The following is a 27,349-nucleotide window of genomic DNA, read 5'->3' as shown; positions in this document are numbered from 1 at the left end:
TTTTTTTTAAACCAATAAATCAGCGATTCTCTACTGGCGGGTCGAGAAGTGAAATATGTAATTTTGCAGCTTTGATGTTTAATTTTATTGTAGTAACCTTTATAGATGTAGTTGTCATATTCCTCCTTTCTTTAAGAAATGCTCTTAAATTCACTTTGCATGCATATGTATGTTTAAATGGGTTTTTCAAACGTATTTTTCAAAAATTAATCTGTTTGTACTAAATTAAAGTGGGTCACGACTTAATGACCTTGAGGAAATTTGGGTCCTGGGCTGAGGCCAGTTAAAAAACCTTGCAATAAAACATTAAAAAGCATGAATTAAATTATTGTGATAATGCTACTGACCCTGCAAATCACAGACTTAAAGGAAACAATTGATACATTTTAACTTAAAATTCAAAGTGGTTCATTATTTCATTGTATTTTTTTTGCTTTGTTTCCAGTCTGTGAGGTCCTAATTGGGATTAATACAAAAATTCTGATCCAATAAAAATCATGGAATAGAATAGAATTCAGTTTTTGTTATTTACTGCCCTCTGCTGGAAACCAACACACAAGCACCTGTCACTCCAGTTCATGCAGCCAGTGGTCTACAATGCCACCAGGTGGTCTGAACACTCACTTACAACTCCACAGTGTTTTTCAGGAGTTCACTATTATATATTATAGTGATGATATAAAGTATTAGTCAGGGCCTTATTGTTTAATAAAGAATAAAAAAAAAGTTTATTAATTTCTGAAACTCTTACCAGTTAAATTTTAATATTACTTGATAAATGTCTTAGGATGTACATGTTGAGAGTGATTTTGTAAAATGTAACATATTTCTTACATGAATAAATTGATGAATGTGGATTTATAATAAATAAAGTCATCAAGCAAGAATACAGATTTAAAGCAGTAACAAAAAAAAAAACAGACACAGTTTTCTTTTAATATAAACATAAACCATTTTAATTATGCTTACAAAGAATTTACATAGCAAAAGAAATAAAATCGAACAATGATACTACCATATTTTTCACACTATAAGGTGCACCTAAAATCTTTAAATTTTCCTAAAAATGGTTAGTGTGCCTTATAATCTGTTGCGCCTTATGTACAAATTTTACCAGTCAGGTTGTAAAGTGGGGCGGCACGGTGGCGCAGTGGGTAGCACTTCCGCCCCACAGCAAGACGGCCTGGGTTCAATTCCCGGCTGGGGCGGCCCGGGTCCCTCTGTGTGGAGTTTGCACGTTCTCCCCGTGTCTGCGTGGGTTTCCTCCGGGTGCTCCGGTTTCCTCCCACAGTCCAAAGACGGCACGTTCAGGCTAATTGGAACTTGATTGAAATTGCCCCTTAGGTGTGAGTGTGTGAGTGAATGTGTCTGTGTGTCTGTCCGTGTCTGTCTGCCCTGCGATGGATTGGCGGCCTGTCCAGGGTGTATCCTGCCTTCCGCCCGATGCCTGCTGGGATAGGCTCCAGCCCCCCCCCGCGACCCTACACGGATTAAGCGGTTGACAATGAGATGAGATGAGGTTGTAAAGTGCAGTGAAGCCACTTTACTGAAGTACAGCAATATACAGGAGTGTCAGTTTAGTTTTCCAACAGTATTAGCATTAGCCGCTAGCCGTGCTTAGTGCTAGCTCTTTCGCTGTTCAGAGATGAGAACAACCAGCCTTCAGTCTGCGTGTTTACCATGTTAAAACAATTTACATTTACTGGCGCTAACTGCGGCTAGCGGTTAGCCTTTAATGCTTATGCTGCTGCATCCAGCTATAGTGGAAATCTGGAAATCTAAGCTTAGTGTAAATAAACAGAAACACTTTACTCACCCAAATAAAAGTTTTCCAAAGATAAATCTGTGTAGATTAACATCCAGTGCTTGTCTGAAATGTTTTTTTTGTTTTGTTTACTTAGTTAGAGTTAGACTTTGCTGAGTTAGAAGGGAAACATGGCTACACCTCTGTTCCTTACTGGTGTTGCATAATGCGCCTTATAATCCAGTGCAATATATGTATGAAAATAGACCAGAAAATATAAATCTATAGATAGTGTGCCTTATAAGACTTATAAACACTTTATAGTGTAATACCACTACAGTAATACCACTACTACTAAAAAATAAAAAATAAAATAATAATAGAAAATTAAATTCATAAGCTTAATGATATGACAATAATACTATATAACACTATATTTCATGCTCACAGAAGTGACACTAAACTTTGGTCCTGCATGTTTGTCTGTTACAGTATGGCTGTAATAAAAGTATATAGGCATATATAAATAATACATAAAAATAATATATATTTTTTGTTTTGTATTGCTTAGTTACGGTATTGTATTGCTAAGTTGCTAACATTATGGTCTGCTTGGTCTGGTGAGATTAACATTTACTATATCATAAGCACACTGGTGCCAAAAGTAATGGGACATAGATTGGGTGAAAAAAATTAATTCCATTATAGAAGGTTAATATTATGGCCTGCAGTGGACAGGAGCACAGTGGGAGGTAATGACAGTGACCGGTTGCATCTGGCTAGAATTGTCCAAGTGAACATGCAAGTGACTCTGGCAGAAATTGTAAAGATACACATTCACTAAAGGAAGCCTCACACAGGTATCTCACAGGTCAGTGCGGAATTCTTTAGCTTCCATGGGGCATGGCAAAAGTCATGGGACAAAATACACAATACCTGGCATGTATGTGTGATATATATACACTACATTGGCAAAAATTTCTGATGGCTTTCATTGCATTTGTATATTGCATTGCAACTGTTGACTGTTGTCTAGGTTTATTTCAGTCAGTGGCGCACCTGTATTTCCCACCACCAAGATTGACACAGCTGCCAAGAAGTTCTCCTGAACACACCTCATTTCCAGACCACCAGACCCATCAGTGTAGATTTATTCCTAAACTCTATTTAGACGCTATTTTAATGGCGCAGGCGCAAGGCGTTAAAATAGATTGTTGGGTGTAAGATAGCAAAGAGCATTGTGATGAACCTTGTTTAGAGTGTACAACAGGGCACCAAATGTAACTTTTTTTTTACTAATGCCCTGTTTAAGCTGCACACATGCTAAGCCTCAAGACATAAGAGTCCCCTATTCTGATGACTTCTGCCAGGAGTATTAAAGAAATACTTCACCCAAAAATGGTTTCATGAGACAAGTGAGCTTAATGAGGTCCTGCTAGTGATTTGAGCAAGGATTTAATAACAGTTAGCCAGATTTGGGGGTAATTTTGGTGTTAAATTCTAATAAAATTCAATGGCTGTAAATGCTTTGGCCTGTACTGATGTACGCCCATTACAGTGACCCTGCAGGCTCTGTTGTGGCACTGCCTGCTTTAAAAAATGTGTTTACTCTTATTTTAAAGGTGCCTCATAAGGCAACTAGTGGGTTGAAAAGACTAAAAATGAAAGAAATTAAATAAAAATAAAAATGAAAAAAAAGCATAAATGATGGAACACAGTTACAACTTTGTATAAGAATGATGAAAAAAATATATGCAATCTTAAAAGACAAACACAAATCAGGAAAAAAAAACACATTTATACATTTATGCAATTATGCAGGAAATGCATAATAAAAAACATATATTGTATTTTTTTTTAAAGCATGCTGTATGAACCCCATACATTTCATATTTTGTCTGTTCATTCATGCATTTCATTCCACAATAAGTTGGGACAGTATTTACCACTTTGTGGTAATGTTGCCATTGCTTCTCAGAACATTTAATTCAATATATTGTGGAACTAAGGATACCATGTAATGATGTGTTTCAGGTGTTATTTTTATTTATTTATGTGGTTTTATGTATGTGGTTTTGCATTGTATTGCTAAAAAATGAATAGATTAATGGATTGAAACTAAACAATTCCTTGTTTACTTAATAAAATAATATTTTATATGTTTTTTTCATAGTTTGGATGGCTTTATCATTAATTTACAATGCAGAACATTTTATTATATTAAAATAATTAAAAAACACTGAATTTAAGGTGTGCCCAAACTTTTTTTTGTACTATATATATTAAAAATATAAATGAAACTGACTAGACAAAGCATGCAATGTCTTGGGTTCATACTACACAAAATAAATGTACAAAAAACAACAAAAAAAGCAAATGATTGATTTTGATAAGACTGCAAAACACCCTTTGCTTTGAATGGAGATGAGGTGAGGGCTCTACAAACCTGCTTTAGACCATCCTTAATCCCTGCCTCAATCCATCATAACAGGAATTCAGTAATTTCCTTAATGACCGTGATGCAATAACATCTTCGGATGTAACATGTGACACTAATCCATTTATGTCAGGGTAATGGCAGCATGGGTTTGAGTGATTCGAGTGATTTGAGAGTTCCTTGATCCTCTTTTCATGTAGTTTTTCACGTAGCTGGGTGATAAATGAGGATATGGCTTGAGTTGTGTGTTTGGTCAAGTGTAGGGAATCATTCCATTGAGATTTGACCGTGTTTAATTAAAAAAACAGGTTTGAAATCAGCAGAATTACGCTTTTTTTTGGACGCCCTGAAAGGAACGGTTCTCCCTGAGACAAGGCTGGAGGCTTGGGTCTTGCAGAATAAACCTCATCCAAAAATGCTAATGCTGCTAATTATGGCTTAAAAAAGCTAGTAAGACAAAAGTAATTGGTCTTAACATGTTCGTATCCCATGTTAGCATCAGCCACATTAGCTTCAGTAGGCCAGTATACCGTTTCACCTGGAGCAGGGTGTGGGTGGGGCTACTCATGGTAAAGGCCCACTCTGGTGGCCCTATACATTGGTCTCCATCTCCAGTTTGTACAGTAGTCATACGGAGGAAAGGACGTCTCCAGAGGAATCCTGGAGGGACTCCTTCTTTTCACCTTTCTCAGCATCAGAGGATCCAGGCTTGATCACAATCTCGTCAGGCTCTCCCGTATGATGGTTGTTGGGGCATTCTACTTCTTTGTACTTTCCAGAGCCATCTTTGAACATCGCCTTGCAGCGAGTCTTAAGGTCGGGGTCAGGGCAGTACAGGTACTCGTACAGTGCAGCTGCAAGGACCCCGCCTAGAATGGGACCCACCCAGTACACCTAGCAGGGAGATAAACAATGGTGTAAAAAATAATCACATTAATTACCAGTGATGGGAGTAACGGCGTTGAAATAAACGGCGTTACTAACTCCATTACTTTTTTCAGTAAGGAGTAATCTAACTCATTACTCTGACTGTAACTATAACGCTGTTACGATTTCCAACACCCTGTTACTGCACGGCACAAAAAAGGAATCGCTCGGCCACTTTATTCTACAGCTGTAACTCCCGAGCTTGCTACACTCTTGGCCGTTTCTGTGATTTAGCTGCACTGGAAACACAGCCGTTCCCACAGATCAACGTGGGTCCACCCCGTTCAACAGAATAAACAGCGAAAGGAACCACAAGTTCAGAGAGCAGAAGCTTGAAGACCTCGGACCACCTTGTATGTGATAGGTCTAACGAAAAGCTAGAAGCCAATCGGGTTAGAATGCCGCTTCACTGCATTATAATTCATTTGCATAATCTTCAACTCTGTGTCGCTTGTCGCCTCTCGTGTGTCACGGTAACAAATCGCACCCTGCCATAGGAAATGAATGGTCCCTGTCGCATTGTCACTTTCCAGTGTGAATGCAGGGTTAGCAATGACATTTTGTCAATCAAACATACCTGAAATAAATTAGAAAATGAAGCCTTCAATAGGCCACCACTGGTCTACCCAACCAAGCCAAAACCAAAGTGTTTTCCTCTGCAGGGAAATACACGTATACAGAAACAAACAATAAATCAAAGTAACACAGAATGGAAAAACAAAATATTAAAAATAGTTTTGTACACTCTATAGGCTAAAACCCCATAAAATAAACACAGACAAAAGACAATAAAATAATAATTAAAATCTTATAACCCCCACAGAACTCCCCTCTAAATGGTATGGCCCAAATGGGGCCTACTGAGCATGCTTCATTTTGCTCTGGCACTATTTAAGGGCAGCTAAAACAGAATTTTGGCCTTTTGCCAGACCAGGAAGGGAACAGAGGAGCACAGGTGAGTATGTACGTGTAATTCATTGCACTTGTAGCTAGTGATGGGCAGATGAAGCCTCACTGTGTTGAAACTGTGTTGCTGTATCACTTAATGGCGACATCTGCTGGACTAAGAAAGTCATTGCAAGCAACTGCGCGAGGAAATGCATCGGTCACGTGGTTTTCCTTAAAATGATAAGCGGCCCGACACAGGGGTTCGCCTTGTTTGCTCGGTGCATGCGCTGAAGTTTCAGTGTCGTCAGACCCATCGCTACCAAACGACACAGGAAGTGTATCGGTCACGTGGTTTTCCTTAACTTGATACGCGCACCGACACAGGGTTTCGCCTTGACAGCTCGGCGCATGTGTCGAGGTTTCAGGGTCGTCAGACCCATCACTACTTGTAGCTATTAAAAGAAGAAAATGTATAGCCAAGTAGTATGCTTCAACTGTGAAATGTGATACATGCTAGCAAAATATTTAACTTTTAAGCATTAACTGAGAAAATGGCTGGATAAGTGTGTATGAACAGAGTAGGGACTGGAAACTAATTTGTTGGATCTGTCAGGGGTGAAAATGTAAGAAGAAGTAGAAAGTCATATAAAATATTAATTACTCCAGTAAAGTATTGATAACCAACAATTCTACTTAAGTAATGTAGCAAATTATTTGTACTTCTTTAAGGTAAGATAAGGCATTGGTAGGCTCTGTTAAAGTATAGTATGCCACAGATGAATGCCCCAATGCTTTCTGGTAGTTGGTTTTAGATGGTCTAAGCTGGGTTTTTTTTATGGTCAAGATGGTTGGAAAGCTGCTCATGCAGTTTAAAACAAAGTCTATGCTCATAAACTACATGGTTACCCAGCTATAGTGCATGTTACATTATATTTTGTAGCATGCACTAGAGCTATTTTAGCAGCCTTACTCATTATTAGGGAGGTGGTGCTAATGTTTTGGCTCTTTAATATACAAAAATCAAATGCAGGTATGGAAAAGCAAGTCTGCACATTTCAAAGACAACTTCCTATTTACAGAGGCTTATGTAGGAGTGTCTGCAACCATTACAAAGGCCAGTATAGAGTCTCTGAGAGTTAATATAAGTGTGTATCAGAAAGGGAAGGCATGGAGGGCTGAGTGGACAGTAGGCACAGAGTTCAAAACTTTATTAATAGAAAACAAATCACTGGGAAAACTTCCAAATGAAAAGTTGGCACAAATCAACATACAAGACCTGACAACCAACAAAGGGCGACCTTCGACATTCAAAATCTGCTTATAAATAGCCTATCAGGTACGTGATGAACATCATTTGTAGTAAGTCAGCTCTTTAGTGACCTATTAGTGTAAATATATTAATTATATATTAGAGCAAAACATTTTTTAACTGGTTTTGGAAACCCTCTATGTGTTAAAGATAGATTTTCTGATGCACAGTGTGCTAGTGCATCTTAATATATATATATATATATATATATATATCATTGAAAAGTTACTTTATCTCAGTAATTCAGTTAAAAATGTGCAACTGTAAAAGTGATATTTTAAACATTTATTTATTTTATTGTTAATTTATGGCTTTCAGCCAATGAAAACCCAAAAATCTGTGGTAATCATTAGTATTTTACTAATGAAATAAAATGTAATCAAATTTGGAGCATTGCCTTAACTGATGGAGTTATTTAATATAACTTAATTTTGGGGTATTTATTAAATGCTTTTTGCTTAAAAAAATCTTTTTTTTGCATGATTTTTAGATGATTTTAACAGGTATCCCAAATTAAAATACACTATTTTTTATTATGCATTTCCTTTATAAATGCATAAATGTTGTTTTTTTTTCTGATTTGTGTTTGTCAAAATTTGATGATTATATTGGAAATAATATTGGAGGAGACAAATTGGGAAAAATAGTTATGATGGAGGTCAGATAGCAAAGACAACAAGAGAGGGCAAACAAATCAATATGTTATTATATTTCTATATGTATTAATTCTAATCAAGATCTTCTAATCTTGATTAGACTAATAAAGAAGCCCCAGACTATCCCTATGATTTGGAAATTGGTTTTTACCAACCTGATTACATATGGAGCCCTACTGGACCCTTGTGACTTGGTTAATAACACCAGCTGTATAATCTTGCTGTAAAACTGGCACTGTTAATAAGATACAATGATAGGTGATAGGAATGCTGCTGATTTGAATGGTGAACATGCAAAGTGAGGCTTTCCTAGAAGGGGTTCTTTTAAGCTGAAGTGAACTCTGCCTGCAGGATCATGTAGCAGGATGGGCAACTCAGGGATGCTGCCACATCATATCTGTCTCTGGGTGAATACAGTTGGTATTATGTGACCCCGTATGCTAAATATAGCTTCACCAATATAACTATTTACAATCCATTTTCTTCCCTTTTCTTGGATATATTGGATTATGAATTTTATACGGGGTCAGGTAGTTAAATGCCAGGTTAATGTATAATAACTGAGGTTTATTTGTGAGTTTTGTTTAATCCAGTTGTCTCATATTCAAAATTTTGAGATTATGTAAGGTCTTGGCTGATTAGTAATGGTTTCCAATCTAGCACATACTAATGCATCTCAAAAAACTAAAATATTATTGAATTGTTACTTTATTTCAATAATTCAATTCCAAATGTGAAACTTGTATATTAAATGAATGAAAACTCAATTCAGTGTCTTAGAAAATTAGAGTATATCTTATAATGAGTTTCACACTTTGAACTGAATTACTGAAATAAAGTAACTTTTCAATTATATTCAATTTTTTGTAGATGCACTAGTATTTACATTAGGGTATCATTAGTTAATTGAAAAATACATTAATCAGGATATTTCCAAAATATTCCATGGGAAAATGATAACTTGCAAAACAGTACGGTATAGTGTGAAACTGGTCTAAATGATTAAACCTCCAGTTTAACTGCAGGAATGGAACTGGTCACCTCTGTCCTACAGTAGCTGGAGTGAAGAACATCTTCACTATGAGGGTTTGGAAGCTGACTGCATTACATGTGTCATTATAAGCCAGTGACATTAGTGAGACATTGACTGCCCTGTAAACATAGCATCAACCTTTATCCTTATGGAGCTTCGGCGATGCCCTGGAGGAGCGCCGGATCAGGTGTGTATTTGTTCCTGGCAGAGGACATGGATATGTGACCTTCTTGAATTTCAGTTTGTAGTAGATTCTCTGCATTGATGGGATAATTAGCCTGAGGGCTAACCCCTGCTGCAGCGGGCGCGGTGCAGCCTTAGCATAACTCAACCCGACGCCAATTACTGAGCAGAGGAATCGATAACGGAAATCTTCTGTAGAATAAATCTTACAGCATTATTAATATAGAGGTTCTGAGATTCTGACACTGCTCATCTTCTTTTTTAATGTTAGAATGACTTGGATTCTTACCCAGTGGCTCTCCCAGCTCCATGTGATGACTGCGGGTCCGAATGAGCGAGCAGGGTTCATGCTGGCTCCAGTATAGGGGATCTGCAACAAGAGAGGAATTAAGAAATGTATTCTACGTATTAAGGGTAATTGGTCATGCAAATATGACAATATTTCTTGCAAAACATAAAAAAAATGTATATACTCCCATGATTATTACCTGAGTGTCCCTTTAGCAATGAAAATGTGCATTTAGATGGTGAATTACAGCAACATTCTTCAATATACTCAGAAATTAGCAATATATAGAATGTAAACAATATTATATTTATACTCAAGACACAAAACTGGACAATATATAAACTGATGCCATATTGAATGACTGATGTATTTCATCACCTTTAAAAATAAAAAGGCAGTTTTTATTTCTTTCTGTACATAGATAAAAAAAATGTTCAGAGTGAAACACTCATTATAATTGGTGGGGCTAAACTGCTGGAGGCAAAATGTGCTAATTTCCAGATAGCAAAGTCACGTTATTTGGGCCAGATCCTGGGCCAGTGCAACTCTGGAATCTGGAATGTTGGACTGATTCTGTTCCAAATTCTTGGCTCACATCAGGGCAGAGTGCTGCATATGCGAACACCCCAGTCGCTAAGTATAATACGACAATTGGCCCAAGCCTCATGTGCCAGCACCCCGGTTGCTGAGTATAATACGACAATTGGCCCGAGCCACATGTGCCAACACCCTAGTTGCTGAGCATAACAACAGTTGGCCCAATCCTCAGGTGCCAACATCTAGTTGCCAAGTTTAACCTTCTGAGACCTGAACTTTTGGGATCAGTAGGACCTACAAGTATTACAAATAAACTTTGACTTTTTACAGGAAACAAAAAAAAAACAAACAAAAAAAAGTCCTCATATTTTAACATTAGAAATGATCCCTGCCATTTGGGACCAGAAGCACCCAATAAGTTCAAAAAACACATTTTAAGCTTTGATTAGAATTTGTACATGACTTATGTTTCTATCTGGACTAACTGTAGAGACTTTTGACTGCGATTCCTGTGAACTTCTTCTCAATTAGTTAAGTATAATGTTGTCATGGTACTAGATGGAATTGTCTCTGCATTAGAGCCAAAGGGTAAACATTCTTTAAAAATCATGCTGCAAAGAAGCATAAATGTAATGTCCCTATATGAGGACGCAGGGTCTCGAGAGGAATTGGCCCAAACCACATATGCCAACATCTGGTTGCTGAGTATAATATAGGATTTGGCCCAAGCCTCATGTTCCAACACTCTGGCTGCTGAGTATAATATAGGAATTGGCCCAAGCCTCATGTTCCAACACTGCAGTTACTGAGTATAATATAGGATTTGGCCCAAGCCTCATGTTCCAACACTCCAGTTACTGAGTATAATATAGGATTTGGCCCAAGCCTCATGTTCCAACACTGCAGTTACTGAGTATAATATAGGATTTGGCCCAAGCCTCATGTTCCAACACTCTGGCTGCTGAGTATAATATAGGATTTGGCCCAAGCCTCATGTTCCAACACTCTGGCTGCTGAGTATAATATAGGAATTGGCCCAAGCCTCATGTTCCAACACTGCAGTTACTGAGTATAATATAGGATTTGGCCCAAGCCTCATGTTCCAACACTGCAGTTACTGAGTATAATATAGGATTTGGCCCAAGCCTCATGTTCCAACACTCCAGTTACTGAGTATAATATAGGATTTGGCCCAAGCCTCATGTTCCAACACTGCAGTTACTGAGTATAATATAGGATTTGGCCCAAGCCTCATGTTCCAACACTCCAGTTACTGAGTATAATATAGGATTTGGCCCAAGCCTCATGTTCCAACACTGCAGTTACTGAGTATAATATAGGATTTGGCCCAAGCCTCATGTTCCAACACTGCAGTTACTGAGTATAATATAGGATTTGGCCCAAGCCTCATGTTCCAACACTCCAGTTGCTGAGTATAATATAGGATTTGGCCCAAGCCTCATGTTCCAACACTCCAGTTGCTGAGTATAATATAGGATTTGGCCCAAGCCTCATGTTCCAACACTCCAGTTACTGAGTATAATATAGGATTTGGCCCAAGCCTCATGTTCCAACACTCCAGTTACTGAGTATAATATAGGATTTGGCCCAAGTCTCATGTTCCATCACTCCAGTTACTGAGTACAATATAGGATTTGGCCCAAGTCTCATGTTCCATCACTCCAGTTACTGAGTACAATATAGGATTTGGCCCAAGCCTCATGTTCCAACACTGCAGTTACTGAGTATAATATAGGATTTGGCCCAAGCCTCATGTTCCAACACTCCAGTTACTGAGTATAATATAGGATTTGGCCCAAGCCTCATGTTCCAACACTGCAGTTACTGAGTATAATATAGGATTTGGCCCAAGCCTCATGTTCCAACACTTCAGTTACTGAGTATAATATAGGATTTGGCCCAAGCCTCATGTTCCAACACTGCAGTTACTGAGTATAATATAGGATTTGGCCCAAGCCTCATGTTCCAACACTTCAGTTACTGAGTATAATATAGGATTTGGCCCAAGCCTCATGTTCCAACACTCCAGTTACTGAGTATAATATAGGATTTGGCCCAAGCCTCATGTTCCAACACTCCAGTTACTGAGTATAATATAGGATTTGGCCCAAGTCTCATGTTCCATCACTCCAGTTACTGAGTACAATATAGGATTTGGCCCAAGTCTCATGTTCCATCACTCCAGTTACTGAGTATAATAAAGAATTTGGCCCAAGCCTCTTGTTCCCACACTCTGGCTGCTGAGTATAATAAAGGATTTGGCCAAGGCAACTGTGCCAACATGTAGACCGAAAAAAAAATATATAGAAATAAATCAAAATTACAAGTTTCTTTAGTTAGATTTCTCATATCACAAATCAGTTTTTAGGCTTTACTCTGATCTAAGAAATCAAACTATGCTGTTACATCTCCACACAAAACATTATACATATTATACATAATACATATTACATAATTAAATAACTGCAGCAATCTAATTATGATCAAAATATTCAGAGCATGTAAATGCACTTGTTGTTTAATACACTACTTACTAGGCCCACTAGATGTCCAACCCCCCAGCCCATCTCTAATGCCAATAATGAATTCCATTCCCCACCATAAATCATATAAGAATCATTTTAAATTCACTGTTTACGAAGCAAAAACCAATTTAGACCCTTCTGAAGCTGTGTTAAATGGTATACTCTGTTGATTGTTGCATTAACTGACTGGTCTGTGCTGTTTCGAAGAGGGAATACACAATTAATGGCTCTTTATCAGAGCCTGTGCTGCAACTTTGTTATTGTAAAATCCCTGATGAGGCTGTGGATTTAAATGATCTCATTTACAAAATCAAATGAGCGGGCTGACTGCATCCCCCAACAGACAATGCCTCTAAAGGCCTGCTGAACTATCTGATATAACCAAGCTCTGACTGCTGTTAAAACTCTGTCTGCAGTCAGTTATCTTTTTTTTTTTTTTTTTACTTTTTACTTGCATTATGCTGCATTATGGTTAAGAAGTAATAGTTGTTTGTCCTATATTTTCATATGTTTACTCAAAGAAAGGTATGAAAGACAGTAAACCTGCAAAAATGTTACATCTGTTGTTTGTAAAACTGGATATTCGCAAACATTACTCAACTATTTAGATTAAAATGGTAGCTTTGACTTAAAACAACTTATAATAATTAAGTTTAGTCGTTTGTCACTGTTAACTTCTTTTCCACAGGCTCCTGCTGCCATCTATTAGCATACTAGATGGGTTCACCCATCACTGGCACTCACAGTCAGTGTGTAGTCAATCCCTGGCTACTTTAGATAAGCTTGTAGATCATTAATCAGTGGATTTACTGCCTGGCCTTCTGCTGTAGGTTTTAAAACTAAAGTATTTTTTTAGAGTTATGGTTCAGTTAATAACACTCAGTGTTCTTTAAACATATAGCTTTGTTTCAAGTAAATAATTATGAACTGTAATAAAACAACCAGATAAAATGTATTATCATTTCTATGAATATTTCAAATCCATATTTTAGTTCATTAAGGGCGTTTTCACACCTGTAGTTTGTTTCTCTGGTCCGCATCAGTTAATGAGTTCATTTACTTGGAGCGTTTTCTCGCTCTGTTCGGTCTGGTTTCACATAGGCATAAATGTAAACGCACCACAATGCGCATCAATAAACCACGCGAGCAGCCTGTGTCCTCTGATTGGTCAGAGCTGTCTGACACGGGAGTACATTAAATATAAATATACAAAAAAAGTAAATACAGCGAGATGATTTTGTGTTCCAGCGCGTATATCTGTGCTTTAACACTGAACGCTGAAACGCTGCACTTTCAAACACAGTGTTTCTACGTGCAGCGCAGATTTATACATAATAAACAGAGTCACGCGGCTGTGAGCAGTGAATGCAGCGCAGACGGCGCGTGCATGGACACAGTGTTTGTTCACAGCTGTGGTAATTAGCGTTATCTGGCTAATATATCAGTTTAAACTGTGCTTGCTTTATCAGCAGTTTAGCTCAAGTAAATGGCTTATATTTAATAGCTGGGTCGGATCGAAACCGGATCACGTTCTCACCAAAGAGAACCACTCCAGAGTTCGTTTGGTACCGGACCGAGACCACCTCCTCTAGCTGGTCTCGGTCCTGTTCTTTTGATCCGCACCCGAGTGCGATTACTGTTTTCAAACCTGCTCAATCGAACCGCACTAAAGTTACAAACGGACCAGAGTTCGTTTTAACCGGACCAAATGGTGCTGGTGTGAAAACGCCCTAAAACAACTAAATAGGAGACCTTTCTATTCACGTGACTGTATACTTATTGTGAATAGCAGTTGATCTAACAAAAATAAAGTTGAACCAACTTGCAATTTAGGTGTATTGTTCGTATATTTCTTTTGTATTTTAAATGTGTTGCGATGTTTGTTGCTGTCTTGCACCTCGTGTAAGATAGACATCGTGGTCAGAAAGTGAGGTGTGTTCAGGTAAATTTCTGGTATGTTTCTATCTTGGCGGCGAGAAATACAGGTGCACCACTGACTGATCCAACAATCAACAACAATCAACAACAATCAACAGCCAGTCTCCTAATCCTATCTTAGCCATGCACTTTACTCACAGCTATTCTGTCACCTATTGGACTATGTCCTCACTTCCACACACTCTAGAAACCTGCACATCTATATAGCATTGTATACGATCTTACTTAGCATATTCCCGTGCAATACTATTTGTCAGTATTTCCATAGTGTAAGTTATTGTGTGTATTGATAATGTGTATTGTGTATATTAAGTTATCTATATATTCTTTTTATTTTCACTTACATGTACACCTGTACTCTGTGATGTGACAATAAAAAAAATGAATCTTGTTTCTTGAATCTGTGCGTGCCCTCATTGTGTGTACACCCCCACTCCTTACACCCAAATAAACGCACTGCAGAGTGCAAACTTGACTTTTACAGAAACAATAAACAGAATAAAGAATAAAATAAAATTGTTGTTCCCTTAAATGAGCTGCTCGTGTATCTACACAGCCTGAACATGCAGGACAGTATGCTGATATGCACAAAGCACAAGGCTTTTATGATACGAACACACCAAAGTCAGAGCGCACCTGGCTCTTAAAGGGAATCACAATTATTACACTGATTAGTTATTTCATGTTAATCCTAAAACACACACGATTAAAAATCCAGCTGCGAGATTCGTAATTGGGCGATTCTAAAATAGGGCCCTTATAGTGCATATAGTGTTATTTTAACCCCTTAAATCCTTTAACTACATACATTTTATAGGTCTTACAATCGAACCCTGTGGAACTCCACATAATGTAGTAAGCTGTTAAGCTGGTAAAGGCTATAAAATATCTTCTTATCAGTTTAGAATTAAGTGAATCCACATCCTAGCGTTTAATAATTAAGGGGTTAATAAAAAAAAGTGTTGAGAAAAAATAAAGTCAGGTGTGTTTGATATTGCTGCAGCTAAGCACGGCGCTGGGCTAATTCACCCGAGGGTTTACTCTGGGAGTCAGTTGCTATAGCTGTGCCAACTTTGGGGAACAGGTAGGATGTCTGAGGTCTCCCACTGAGAAATTGTTTTCTAAGACTTTTGTATAAATAATTTTCAGACCTGTAATTTCCTGGCAGGCCTCATAGTAAAACAGATGAGTTTATTTGTTCTTATATACCCCTCTATGATTAAAACTGAGAACCTTCTCAGTGTAGACCCTGTAGACCCTCTGTAGACCTTTTAAACCTTAGTTCCCACCCTAATTTACAACATTTATTAAATTCAGGTAATAATGCGCTTCAGGAAAGTGATAATACTGTGCTAAAGTGTGTTAGTTTGGGCTTAAAACCAAATTCTACTGCAGGATTAAATCTATGGAAAGGTCAATAGTATGAGAACACTAGAAGCCTTTTGTATCGCAGCATAATTGTTTTACAACAATACATTTTTTAAGATTTACTCTGAAGGAACATATTATAACTAGGTGTCAATCGATTAAAACATTTAATCTGATTAACTATGATTAATCACACTTGGTTTTTATAGTGGATATTTAAATGTAAATAAAAGAATGTATGTAAGAAATGTAAAATGCAATTATTATCATTATTATTAGTGGTTTTAATTAAAATACTAGTTTATACTTGTAGGTTTGAGGGAAGATAAATCCAACGTGAGGCGCTGGCATAAAGAATGCATGATAAATTGAATAAAGAACTGTTTTTTTTTTACTTATTGTAAACATCTCCGCTTTTTTGTAAGGATTTCTGATTTAAAACTTAATTTACTGAGTATAAAAGAGCCTGTACTTGGTACTTGGTTTCTCCCTCTGTTAGGTTAGGATTCACACAGGCATAAACCTAAACGCACCAAAATGCGCACCAATAAACCATGCAAGCACATCGTCTCCTCTGATTGGTCAGAGCTATCTGGCGCGGAAGCAAGAAAGTCAATATATTGAGAAGATTCTGGTGTTTCAGAGTGTATATCTGTGCAGTGTGAAGCTGCTTTAAACACAGAATGCTAAAAATTTGATGCACTTTTGAACACAGTAAATGCTGCACAGACCATGCTCTTATTGTGCAAACAGCAAGGAGCAGCAGAGAGCATTAAAATATCAGATTAAACTGCACCTAATCAGTAGTTTTGTTCAATTAAAAAGGTATATTGGATATCTGAGTCAGATTGAGACCAGATCACGTTCTCACCACAAGTGAACTACTTAAAAAATATATATAATAATAATAAATCCCATCAAAATATGATTTCTGTGTAGTCTGAAGTTTTCTTAATATGATACATAGTCAGTTAAAGTGCCACTAAACTCTAAACCATATTTTTTTCATTAGTAGCTAAAATTTGTTCCTTTAAAGGTCCTTCACAATATGCAGATCAGTCAATCAATAATACCACCCCCCTGCTGACGTCCAACCATCTGCGTCTTACTGCTATCAGAGGCACACTGCTGCTGCTGCAGCGCAACCAATCAGCTCTCCCTCTTGTCCCGCTCCTAAACCCATACATCACCCAGTGCTACTCCCAAACTACCCCTTCCAGTTTTGTGGCCTTTTTCAAAGCTGAGCTGAGGGTGGAGTCAGCAAAAATCAGGGGGGCTTAGTGCCCCTTTAAAAAATTAACAATCAAATCTTTTTGAGGGCCAAAAGCCACAGTATTCTGACGATGACCCAGGAGCTGATTTAGACTCTCCAGTCTCAATCTCAGGGCCTCCACTGCTGTGGATTTTCATTTCCGCGCTCTAACACACCATGAAGGGCTGGATAATTAACTGATGAGCTGGATCAGGTGTGTTAGAGCAGGAAAACACAGCAGAGCACAGGGACCATGGCCTGGGAGCGAGAACTCCGTTCTGAAGGGTTGTGTTCACTAACCGCAAACAGATGGCCGATGAGTACGGCGATGCCGATGGCCAGGCTGGCCGATCCTTTGAGGTCGCTGCGCTTGTGGTCGCAGGTGGAGAAGACCGTGAAGACCAGCTCGAACGTGATCAGAAGCTCCACAACCAGGGCATGGCCCACTGAGATACGGGGATTAACCTGCCCAAAGCAAACCATGGAGAGGTTCACACCATCAATTCTGTTTGGATTATTCGCTCCATTTAACATAACGACTAGAATCAGGCCATTAAATGTTACATTAAACACTGGATTAACTACTGGGAGCTACAAATGAAGCTGTGTGGTGTAAACTATAAGTATACTAGGCTACAAAGGCAATAAAAAGTCACATAAAAAATTACCAGCTGTTATTTACATTGTGTGAGTACATGGTTTAGCAGCACTTATTTAATATATTGTTAAACAATGCTAAATTGTAATGCCTAAATATGTTTTAAATAATAATAGATAGAGATATCTGTAATAATTAAAAATGTATTACTATCATACTAATGTGGTCACATTTTCTATTAATGGTAGGTATGTCAGACTCTATACGCATAATCATTATAATGCATTTATAAAGCATTATAAGCATGTCTATAAGCATTTATACCAAAATATATAACACATTATAACCATGTTTATATTATACCGTAATTCATCCTAAGGTGCACTTGTATGTGTTATATATTATTCACTCACTATTAATATATTTCAATTATGGACATTTGTCACTTATAGTGTACAACAACCCATTGTACTGTATGTGATACATTATAAATTGTTTTTTTAAAGCTAGTAAAATATTTTAAAGAACTATATTTCATGAGTAGTTAAAAGTGATAATAGCATGCTTTGTTAAGGCAGCTTTGTTGATTTTCTTGGTATTGACATATAACATCTTATAAACAGAGCATAATAAAGATTATATATATTTATATAAGCAAGCAATATAAAGCAATATATATATAACACGTAAGAACATAATATAATACATAAAATAATATGTAAATAATAAATCTCAATTACATTGATATCCATGAGTTCTATGAAGATGCAAATTAAAACTCTAAGCTACCTAAAATGATAAATTGTTTTTTTGTTCTTTTGAAAATGTAATTGATTAAAAATAGCAGTATCGTCTAAAACAGTACCTTATAACAAAGAACAAATACTGTAATCAGTATTTATCATGTATATGGAATCATACATTACAAATAATAGGTAATCACAAGTGGTGTCAAGCGATAAAAATAAATTAATCTAATGAATCACAACAATATTCTTTGATTAATTGTTATGAATCACAATTTTGATTGTAAATAAAAATAATGATTAGTTTGATTGGGGAGAATTTTATTAATTACAGCAATATTACTACAGTTAATCATGATTTTAGTCCATATTTCAGTATAAATAAAAAAAATGCTGTAAATAAATTTAATCTACCTTCTGAACTCAACAGTATGGATGACATATATTTATATCACTTAATAAAACTACTAATCTAGTCTCCAAGTTCTGTTAAAAAAAGAGGAAATTTTGACCCAAAGTTGATAAAAGATTTATTTGTGTTTAAAACAAAATATATATATTTTTATTATTATTTATTTCCCTTTTTTTCCTCCCAAATTGTCTATTCAATTGTCCCACCCCTTTGTGCGTCCCCATCACCAGTGGGATGACACTTTTTTTTTTTTTAAGATTAATCACATGCGTTAATGCATTAACATTGACAATACTGGTAATAATGCAATTGTGTGCTAAAACACACCCTCACTATTAAAAGCATCTCACCGTTGTGACACCCATTCCTCCTCTCACCGCGCTTGGCGTGACCAGAAAGAGCAGCCCCGCCCCTACGATGGCTCCCAGGCACTGAGCCAGTATGTAGAACAGGGCCTTAGCCAGACTCATCTTCCGGGTGACCACCATCGCCGCGGTGACCGCCGGGTTGATGTGGCCTCCGCTGATGTGACCGAAACACTGCACCATGGTGGCGATGCTCAGGCCGAAGCACAGGGAGATGAGCACCAGGTCTGCAGGAGGCGGGTTCTCCGTACCTGAAGCCCAGTTGATGGTGGAGCCCAAACTCAGGAGAACAAAGATCAGCGTGGCTAAAAACTCTCCTGAAACGGCTCGCCAGAACGCCTTCGTCCAAATACCTTTAAACGCCGCCATGATGCTCTCACAGCTGCACGATGGTAGGCACCTGCAGGTCAACACAAACAGAAAGAGTAAGTAAATGATGTGGGGTTGGTTGATGCTGCAGTTGGTCTGCAGGTTTAGGTTCAGCAACAGTATGTGCTGAAAGAATGAGGTCAGCTGACTACCTGAATATACTGAATATAGACCAGGTTATTCCATCAATGGATTTATTTTTTCTTCCCCGATGATCACAGACATATTCCAAGATAACAGCAATCATCATTTTCACACATGGATTGAGAGAGAGTTCACCACTGAGTCCAGATCTTAACCTCATTGAGAATCTTTGGGATGTGCTGGATGGAGAAGAGAGACTTTGTGCAGTGGTCAGACTCTACCATCATCAATGCTCTTCGAAGATCTTGGTGAAAAATTAATTAATGCAACACTGGACTGAAATAAATCTTGTGACGTTGCAGAAGCTTATCAAAACAATGACACAGTGAATGCATAAAGCTGCAATCAAAGATAAAAACGGTCCAAACCAATATTAGTGTGTGTGACCAAGCAGAAATAACTACTGAGAGTTCCAGTGGCGTGCAGTTAATATAGTGGGTACCCAGAGGTGGAAATTTATTAATTACATTTACTCAAGTTACTGTAATTGAGTACATTTTATGAGTAATTTGTGATTTTTAAAGTAGTTTTTAAAGTAGGTAATTTTACTTTTACTCAAGTACATTTTGACACAAGTAATTTACTTTGCTACATTGGAAAACTCCCCGTTACTGAGTAAAAAATAAAATGCTGGGAAAAAAAACAATTGTCTGAATTAAAAAAAAGAATTGGCACGGATGCTCGCGCGTGGAATAACGAGGCAATAACGTCCTCATGCAATACAAAATGTGCTCCGTCGGACAGAGCTGTCAGCTTTCAAAACTTCCACATCAAACCTGAGAAAGCATTTGGTGTAAATATTTTTATCATTAAACAATCTGCTTAAAAGTAAAAAAAAAAACAAACATGTAAATAGCAGTTAAAGCATTGTAAAAGCATTGTTAAAGAATTGTAAAACTATAAAAATACAGTTTATATTTACCTATATGACCATAACTTTTTAACAGTAAAGAAAAAAAAAATGGATCATAGAAACCTTTACCACTTGTTTTATGGTTTGGTCGGAACAAATAGTGCCTAAAAGGTCCAAATTATTAGGTGGAATAATAGTTAATGAAAAACAATTTATTTTATAATTTGTTTTTACTTTTTACATCAAATAATTAAAAGTAACTATGTAACTTTTACTCAAAGTACATTTTAAATTGAGTACTTTTTTACTTTTACTCGAGTAGATTTTTAGATGGGTACTTTTACTTTTACTTGAGTAGAACTTTAGCAAAGCAAAGGTACTTTTACATAATTACAATTTTTCAGTACTTTTTCCACCTCTGCCGACCTACATATAGATTTATATTAGAACTACATATTTTCTTTCTCGACTTTCTCAAGTTATATGACCTTAATGCACATTAACAGCCCAAAAATACAGCAGCTACAAACAACAAAATCAATGCTTAATTTTCCTATACGTACATCCAGCCAACAAAGACCACTCATTTGTATGGCTACAAGAAGCCAGGTCAGCCAAAACATTAAGTACACACCAAAACTCACCAGTCAGATGGCCTATTATTGAAATGTTAAAGTTTCACATTAAAGGGCAGCCTTTAAAAAGGGTTTTTAATGGGATATGACACAATATTTGTCTCATTTATCGTCGCAATTTCATTATAGTTCGCTAACTATTGAATTAATCCAGCATGAGCTCCGTTTTACGACTTATCAACGCGTAGCTCCTTCAGCAGACCGCCGAGAAGGGGTTAGACAGCCATGGCCCTGCCCCTGGAGTGAAATTCATGAATCTGATTGGTTGGATTGTCCTGCGACTTTGCAAATATACTCATTATTACACCCTTCACAAAATCAGCAGAAGGGTCACGAAAACACACAGGAGCAGAGGCCATTTTAAAAAGCTTTGATTGGTTAAAACAGCTGTCAGTCAGATAAGAGTCCTGTAGCAACTGAAAACACAGACTAATGCTTTGTATTAGTTGCTGTTTTTTATTTTAGTTAATTTATAAAATGTATGCTTACAGTTTACAATAACTATAATATATATTTCCTGATTAAATATTATGTAATGATTTACAAGCACCTATTTTCACCCCTTCTCTGAAGGGTTAGAAGCGCCTCACTGCACACCACTGGTGAGTTTAAAAAAAAAAAAAAAGCTGATTCTTGTTACAATCATACAGTTTTTCACACAAAAAATCACAAGCTGTTTTTTTACATTATGTAAATATTTTATGACCTAATAAATCAAAGAGATGGCCCTAAAAATTTGTAGGCATCTTCAGGGTAACAGAAAAAAACAGTTTAAAGTGTCCACTCCTACAACCTACATATGTTAATCTGAGGTGATGGTGATTCTGAACGACAGACCTTCAGAAGTGTATATTATTCTCAGTTTCTATGAAAAAGTCAACACATTTATTCATTTCCACACTTACCCGTTTGCTTACCTTCAGAAGATCAGTTAAACCCTTATTCCTGTCTAGATTGTTTTCACACTTTACATAATCACACTCTCAGTCTGTGGAGTAGTCCCAGTCTCAACCATAAATATTTGCAGGAGCGATAAGGTATATCAGATCCTAACGATAAGAAAACACTAACACTGTGAAGAACACCAACACTGTGCCAGATGGGCTCAGCAGTGTAAAAAAGAGAGTAAAATCAGTTAAAACTAGAAAGAACAAGATTTGCTTCTCCTCTGTCTATAAAAGGGGTGTCCAAACTATGGCCCGCGGGCCATTTGCGGCCGGTTTCCTTTTTTAGAGCGGCCTGCACGGTATTTTATAACTAGAATGAAAGTTGGCCCACTGTTTAGCTGATTTTTATAATGTGAGATTCAAAGTTTGAATGCTAGGTGTCAGAAACGGGACAAAGAGTCTAAAAGCGAAGAGAGGGTGCTCAGTTGTAGCGCAGAAAAATGTGCCAAAGAGTCTAAAAGCGAAGAGAGGGTGCTCAGTTGTAGCGCAGAAAAATGTGCCAAAGAGTCTAAAAGCGAAGAGAGGGTGCTCAGTTGTAGCGCAGAAAAATGTGCCAAAGAGTCTAAAAGCGGAGAGAGTGCGCAGTTGTAGCGCAGAAAAATGTGCCAAAGAGTCTAAAAGCGGAGAGAGTGCGCAGTTGTAGCGCAGAAAAAAAGGGCCCAAAGAGCCTAAAAGGGGGGAGAGTGTTCAGTTGTGGCTCGAAAAAAAGGGCAAAAGAGTCTAAAAGTTGCTATAATTAAGGAGTTTAATTTTAAGAGAAATCATAAATTTGAAAAATCTTAGTTTACACAACACTGTCAAAGATAGATAAAGATAGTAAGTCAAGTAAAATGGTGTGTAAATGAAAGTAATCAGGAAAATGTATTTTATAAGTTGTATATTTCATTATTTGTTTTATTACAGAGTCTGTGACCCGTGACTTTAAATATATTTCTCCTTCTGGCCCCCAACAAAAAAAGTTTGGACACCCCTGGTCTAAATGAGCACAATATAACAGTGTTATCCAACACAAATACTGACCACTTATTTTCAAATGGAAGTGCAGAATAGGGTTTAATCATTTTCTATGACCTGCACCCTTGTGAAAAGGAAGTATATTTAAGAGCATTAAAAGTATGTTCAAATTAGGTAAATAATACTAAAATCTTAATAACAATTGAAATATACTTAAGTTGCCATAAGTTGTTTCATAATACAGAAATAAAAAAAAAAAAAAAAAAAGATGAATTTCTTTAATTTTACCAAATTGAAAACCTCTGGAGTATAACAAAGCAAAACATGGATGATCACAAGCCATCAAACCAAACTGAACTGCTTGAATTTTTGCACCAGGAGTAACGGCATAAAGTTATCCAAAAGCAGTGTGTAAGACTGGTGCAGGAGAACATGATGCCAAAATGCTTGAAAACTGTGATTAAAAACCAGGGTTATTCCACCAAATATTGATTTCTGAACTCATAAAACTTTATGAATATGAACTTGTTTTCTTTGCATTATTTGAGGTTTGAAAGCTCTGCATCTTTTTTGTTTTTTCAGCCATTTCTTATTTTCTGCAAATAAATGCTCTAAATGAGATTATGTTTATTTGGAATTTGGGAGAAATGTTGTCTGTAGTTTATAGAATAAAACAACAATGTTCATTTTACTCAAACATAAACCTATAAATGGCAAAATCAGAGAAACTGATTTAAAAACTGAAGTGGTCTTTTAAGTACATGTTAATTTTAATGCTAAAAGTATGTACTTTTCTATGTTAAGCATTCTTTTTTACTAAAGTGTAGGCTTTAGTAAAAGTCTATTTGAAAAGAGTAACAGGTTTAGTCTTTCATTTTTTTCAAACAATACCTGTATGAAACTATTTAAACTGGATTTTTTTTCACAGACTGGCTTTACAAGCTTAGATAAAGATCGTATAAAAGCAGAGATATATTAGATTGACCCCTCAGTGACCTACTGTATAGTTGCTATGTTATATCAGTCAACTCAAAAGCCTGAACATTGATTGGATTAAAGGTTTTCAGGTCTTCCACAGTAAAACAGACAAATAACTCAGATTCTCAGAGCAAAGATGTTGAGATAGAGCATTTAATTGCAGATAACATTGTTGCCTAAATCATTCTGCTAGTCTTTAGTTTTATATCTTAATACACCAAACAGACGAAAGCAAGCAGTGAGAGAGGTAATATGTTGAGACTTACGGCCGAGCAGCGAGCAGCGCGAGAGCGGCAGGTGCGTCTGCTAAGCGGGAGCAGCTCATTGTGCCGAGCGGAGCGTGCCTGGGGATTTATTACAGGGGCAACCGGGCTTCATCACCGCCACCATCATCATCATCTTAATTATCATCACTATCAACACTCCCGAGAACCACAGGAGGGGAAAACTAGAGAAGCCATGCCCAATCAACGAGACCACGCCCACCAGCCCTCACTGAGGAGGAGAACCAGTTAGCTTAGCATAGTTTACCTCAGAGTTAAGGAGGGGGATATAAGATGAAGAAGCTTAAACTCAAATAAAAAAAAAAAAGTTAATTTAATTAAGTAATTAAGAAATTGCAGTGTACCATCCATTCCCTCATAGACGCCACTGTTGAAATTCTGACATTAAATCAACATTAATTTAAAGGTTTTAAATGATTGTGGCTCTGACACTATAGTCACAATGCTTTCAGGAGAAAATAGCTTCCCAAAAATAATAATATTAATATTAATAATAATAATAATTATTATTATTTAAATGTCTCTTTCTACACCGCAAGACCAACACAGTACAGACCCTATAAGACTAGAAAAAATACATATTTAATTAATAAGTAAAGTTAAATACAAACCATATATATATATATATATATATATATATATATATATATATATATATATATATATATATATATATATATATATATATACACACACATATTGATGAATCAATGTTGAATTAACGAAAAATCAATATGCAGAAATATATAAATTCTGACACTGGAGATCAATGTTGTTTTAAATGTATTAGCAATACAAAATGAACATTAACACAGTACAGACTCTATAAGACTAGAAAACAGACAAAACATACATATTTAATGTAAGTAAAGTTAAATACAAACCATATGTACAAAAAAAATATTATATATATAGATAGATAGATAGATAGATAGATAGATAGATAGATAGATAGATAGATAGATAGATAGATAGATAGATAGATAGATAGATAGATAGATATACATATTGATGAATCAATGTTGAATTAACGAAAAATCAATATGCAGAAATATATAAATTCTGACACTGGAGATCAATGTTGTTTTAAATGTATTAGCAATACAAAATGAACATTAATTCAATGTTCTTTTTCTTTCTGGGTCACTTCTATCTGTGAGTAAGTTTGGATATGCCAAATACTATACAGCTCTTTATTAACTGGTAGTGCTAACAATGCTAGCTTGTGACCATGCTAATATTTGTAACCTAGAACATAAAAAGTGGGACATAGTTTGGCTGAATTCACCAAAAAACAATGGGAAATATATGTAAATTACGTGTGGTAAATTCTAATGTTCTAATGTATTTAGCTATGAAATAATATGGAATATATAGCATAAACTCATTGCAGCATAAAATTTCTTTAAAAATATGATAAATTTAAAGTTCCTTCTGATGTCTTGGATGCCTAATTACAGATAAACAAATAATAATACTAAAGTTAACTAAAGTAAAAATAAATAAATGTACAAATAAAAATCATTATTTGAAGGTATAAAGAGATAATGTAAAGATTAATGCCTAAGCCAACTGAAAATCTCCCAAACACTATGTGAATACATTTATTTTACACTTCTAGTAACCCAGGGGGTTGCCAGTGCTAATTTTATTAATTATAATCTAAACTGAAATCAGTTATGGTTATGGAAGTTTTCAAAGTGTTAAAGAATACTATACAGTTGTTCTGTAGGCTTTGTAGGTATTAATATTTTGGAAGTAGCTGCTAAAGTTCCCCTCTGTACTCACCCAGCTCTTCCTGATGTTGGGGTCTCCCTCATCTCTCTCCTCCGCTGGTAATCAGGGGGTCTTATAAGACCCTGTAGAGTGACACCCTCTCAGCAGGGTGTTGGATTTCTATGATGGAGGTGCTATGTAACTCTTAAAATAGGTAGAATATGATCCGCTCCATTAATGAAAAGCACTCCAGGAGGGGCTGGAGTTTCTGATTTAGTGGATAGCTGAATGAAATAAAGCTACTTTCGTGTTCTTGATTTGACCTTTTTTAATCTGACCCCCATCAAGGACAGCAGACGCCATTGGCTGTGTGTAATCTGATAACAGAAAAAATAGCTGTGGCACTCAAAACAGAGAATTTCACCTTCTTCAGTCGTTCTGATGTTTTATTCCATTATCATTTCAATATATAAACTATATTTAAGCAGAAATACAATTGAGGTCTGTGCTATAACGTGTAATATTGGCACTGTAATGTCATCATAGACGTAGATCAGTACAGCAGTGCCAATATTACACCTTATAGCACGAACCTCGAGTGTATTATTGCGATTATACCATTATAGTTCCATTATCGCTGTTTAGTAAAAGATTTTGAGTTAAAAAGGACGAGAAAATACAATCTGTTTGGTTATAAACACTCCGCCAGTTAAAATAGTTCCATTGCTGCTCTGTTCGTAGCTGCGCTGTTGTAAGCACTGCATTGTTGCTAGGTTAGCGTAATGGCCTCTATTTTAGGCCATTTCAGTCAAAATTATGGAAATCTAGATTATGGAAATGTAGATTAAAGTCTGGCACTTGTTTGACTTTGAAAGACTTTGTTTTTTGTTTTAAGTATTCAAGTTTTGATTACTTTGACACCCCCCAGCGGCAAGACCGGCGAAATTACAAGGGTCCCCTATTTTCGGCCACCTTACATTTAGCTTAAAATACCCTATATTAACTGGAATGGAAATATATACACTTAAGATTTTATGTTAATAATAAAAACTCTAAACCTGATATTGGTGGCTGATAATGTGTGTAATAATGATTTATTTATTTACTTATTTATTGTGGCACTGCGTCTTTGTCTGCACCGTCTATTGGAGACATGGTGTTTCTTCACAGTGCCTATGGGATCCAGCAGCTCCCAGTGGTGTATAATTACATCGCATTAGGTTTGTATTTGGTTTGTAAGC

General features: G+C 36.6%; 1 protein-coding gene across 2 annotated transcripts; it reads right to left on the bottom strand.

Annotated features, from left to right (window-relative positions):
* Positions 1-927: 927 nt before the first annotated feature.
* Positions 928-26,251, bottom strand: LOC103027636 (aquaporin-4). 2 transcript variants are annotated; one of them, XM_049483027.1, is made up of 5 exons: positions 26,181-26,251; positions 19,214-19,628; positions 17,408-17,572; positions 9,467-9,547; positions 928-5,075 (listed from the first exon to the last, which is right to left on the bottom strand). In XM_049483027.1, exons 1-5 carry the CDS (start codon positions 26,210-26,212, stop codon positions 4,809-4,811), a joined length of 960 nt encoding a protein of 319 aa, XP_049338984.1. In that variant the 5' UTR covers positions 26,213-26,251; the 3' UTR covers positions 928-4,808. The 2 variants fall into 2 exon arrangements, with proteins under 2 accessions (XP_049338984.1, XP_022533869.2); XM_022678148.2 differs by lacking the exon at positions 26,181-26,251 and adding an exon at positions 24,375-24,576.
* Between the last annotated feature and the right edge of the window lie 1,098 nt (positions 26,252-27,349).

The sequence above is a fragment of the Astyanax mexicanus genome, chromosome 8 (genome assembly GCF_023375975.1).
Source record: "Astyanax mexicanus isolate ESR-SI-001 chromosome 8, AstMex3_surface, whole genome shotgun sequence".
Taxonomy (NCBI): domain Eukaryota; kingdom Metazoa; phylum Chordata; class Actinopteri; order Characiformes; family Acestrorhamphidae; genus Astyanax; species Astyanax mexicanus.
This window is presented reverse-complemented; position numbering and strand designations above follow the sequence as displayed.

Excerpts from the sequence above, each read along its gene's own strand:
- LOC103027636 (XM_022678148.2), bottom strand. The coding sequence starts at position 24,433 with ATGAGCTGCTCCCGCTTAGCAGACGCACCTGCCGCTCTCGCGCTGCTC. Across the intron at positions 17,573-19,213 it reads GAGGAATGGGTGTCACAACG|GTTAATCCCCGTATCTCAGT; the intron begins GTGAGATGCTTT and ends TGCTTTGGGCAG. Across the intron at positions 5,076-9,466 it reads GGAGCTGGGAGAGCCACTGG|GTGTACTGGGTGGGTCCCAT; the intron begins GTAAGAATCCAA and ends TCTCCCTGCTAG.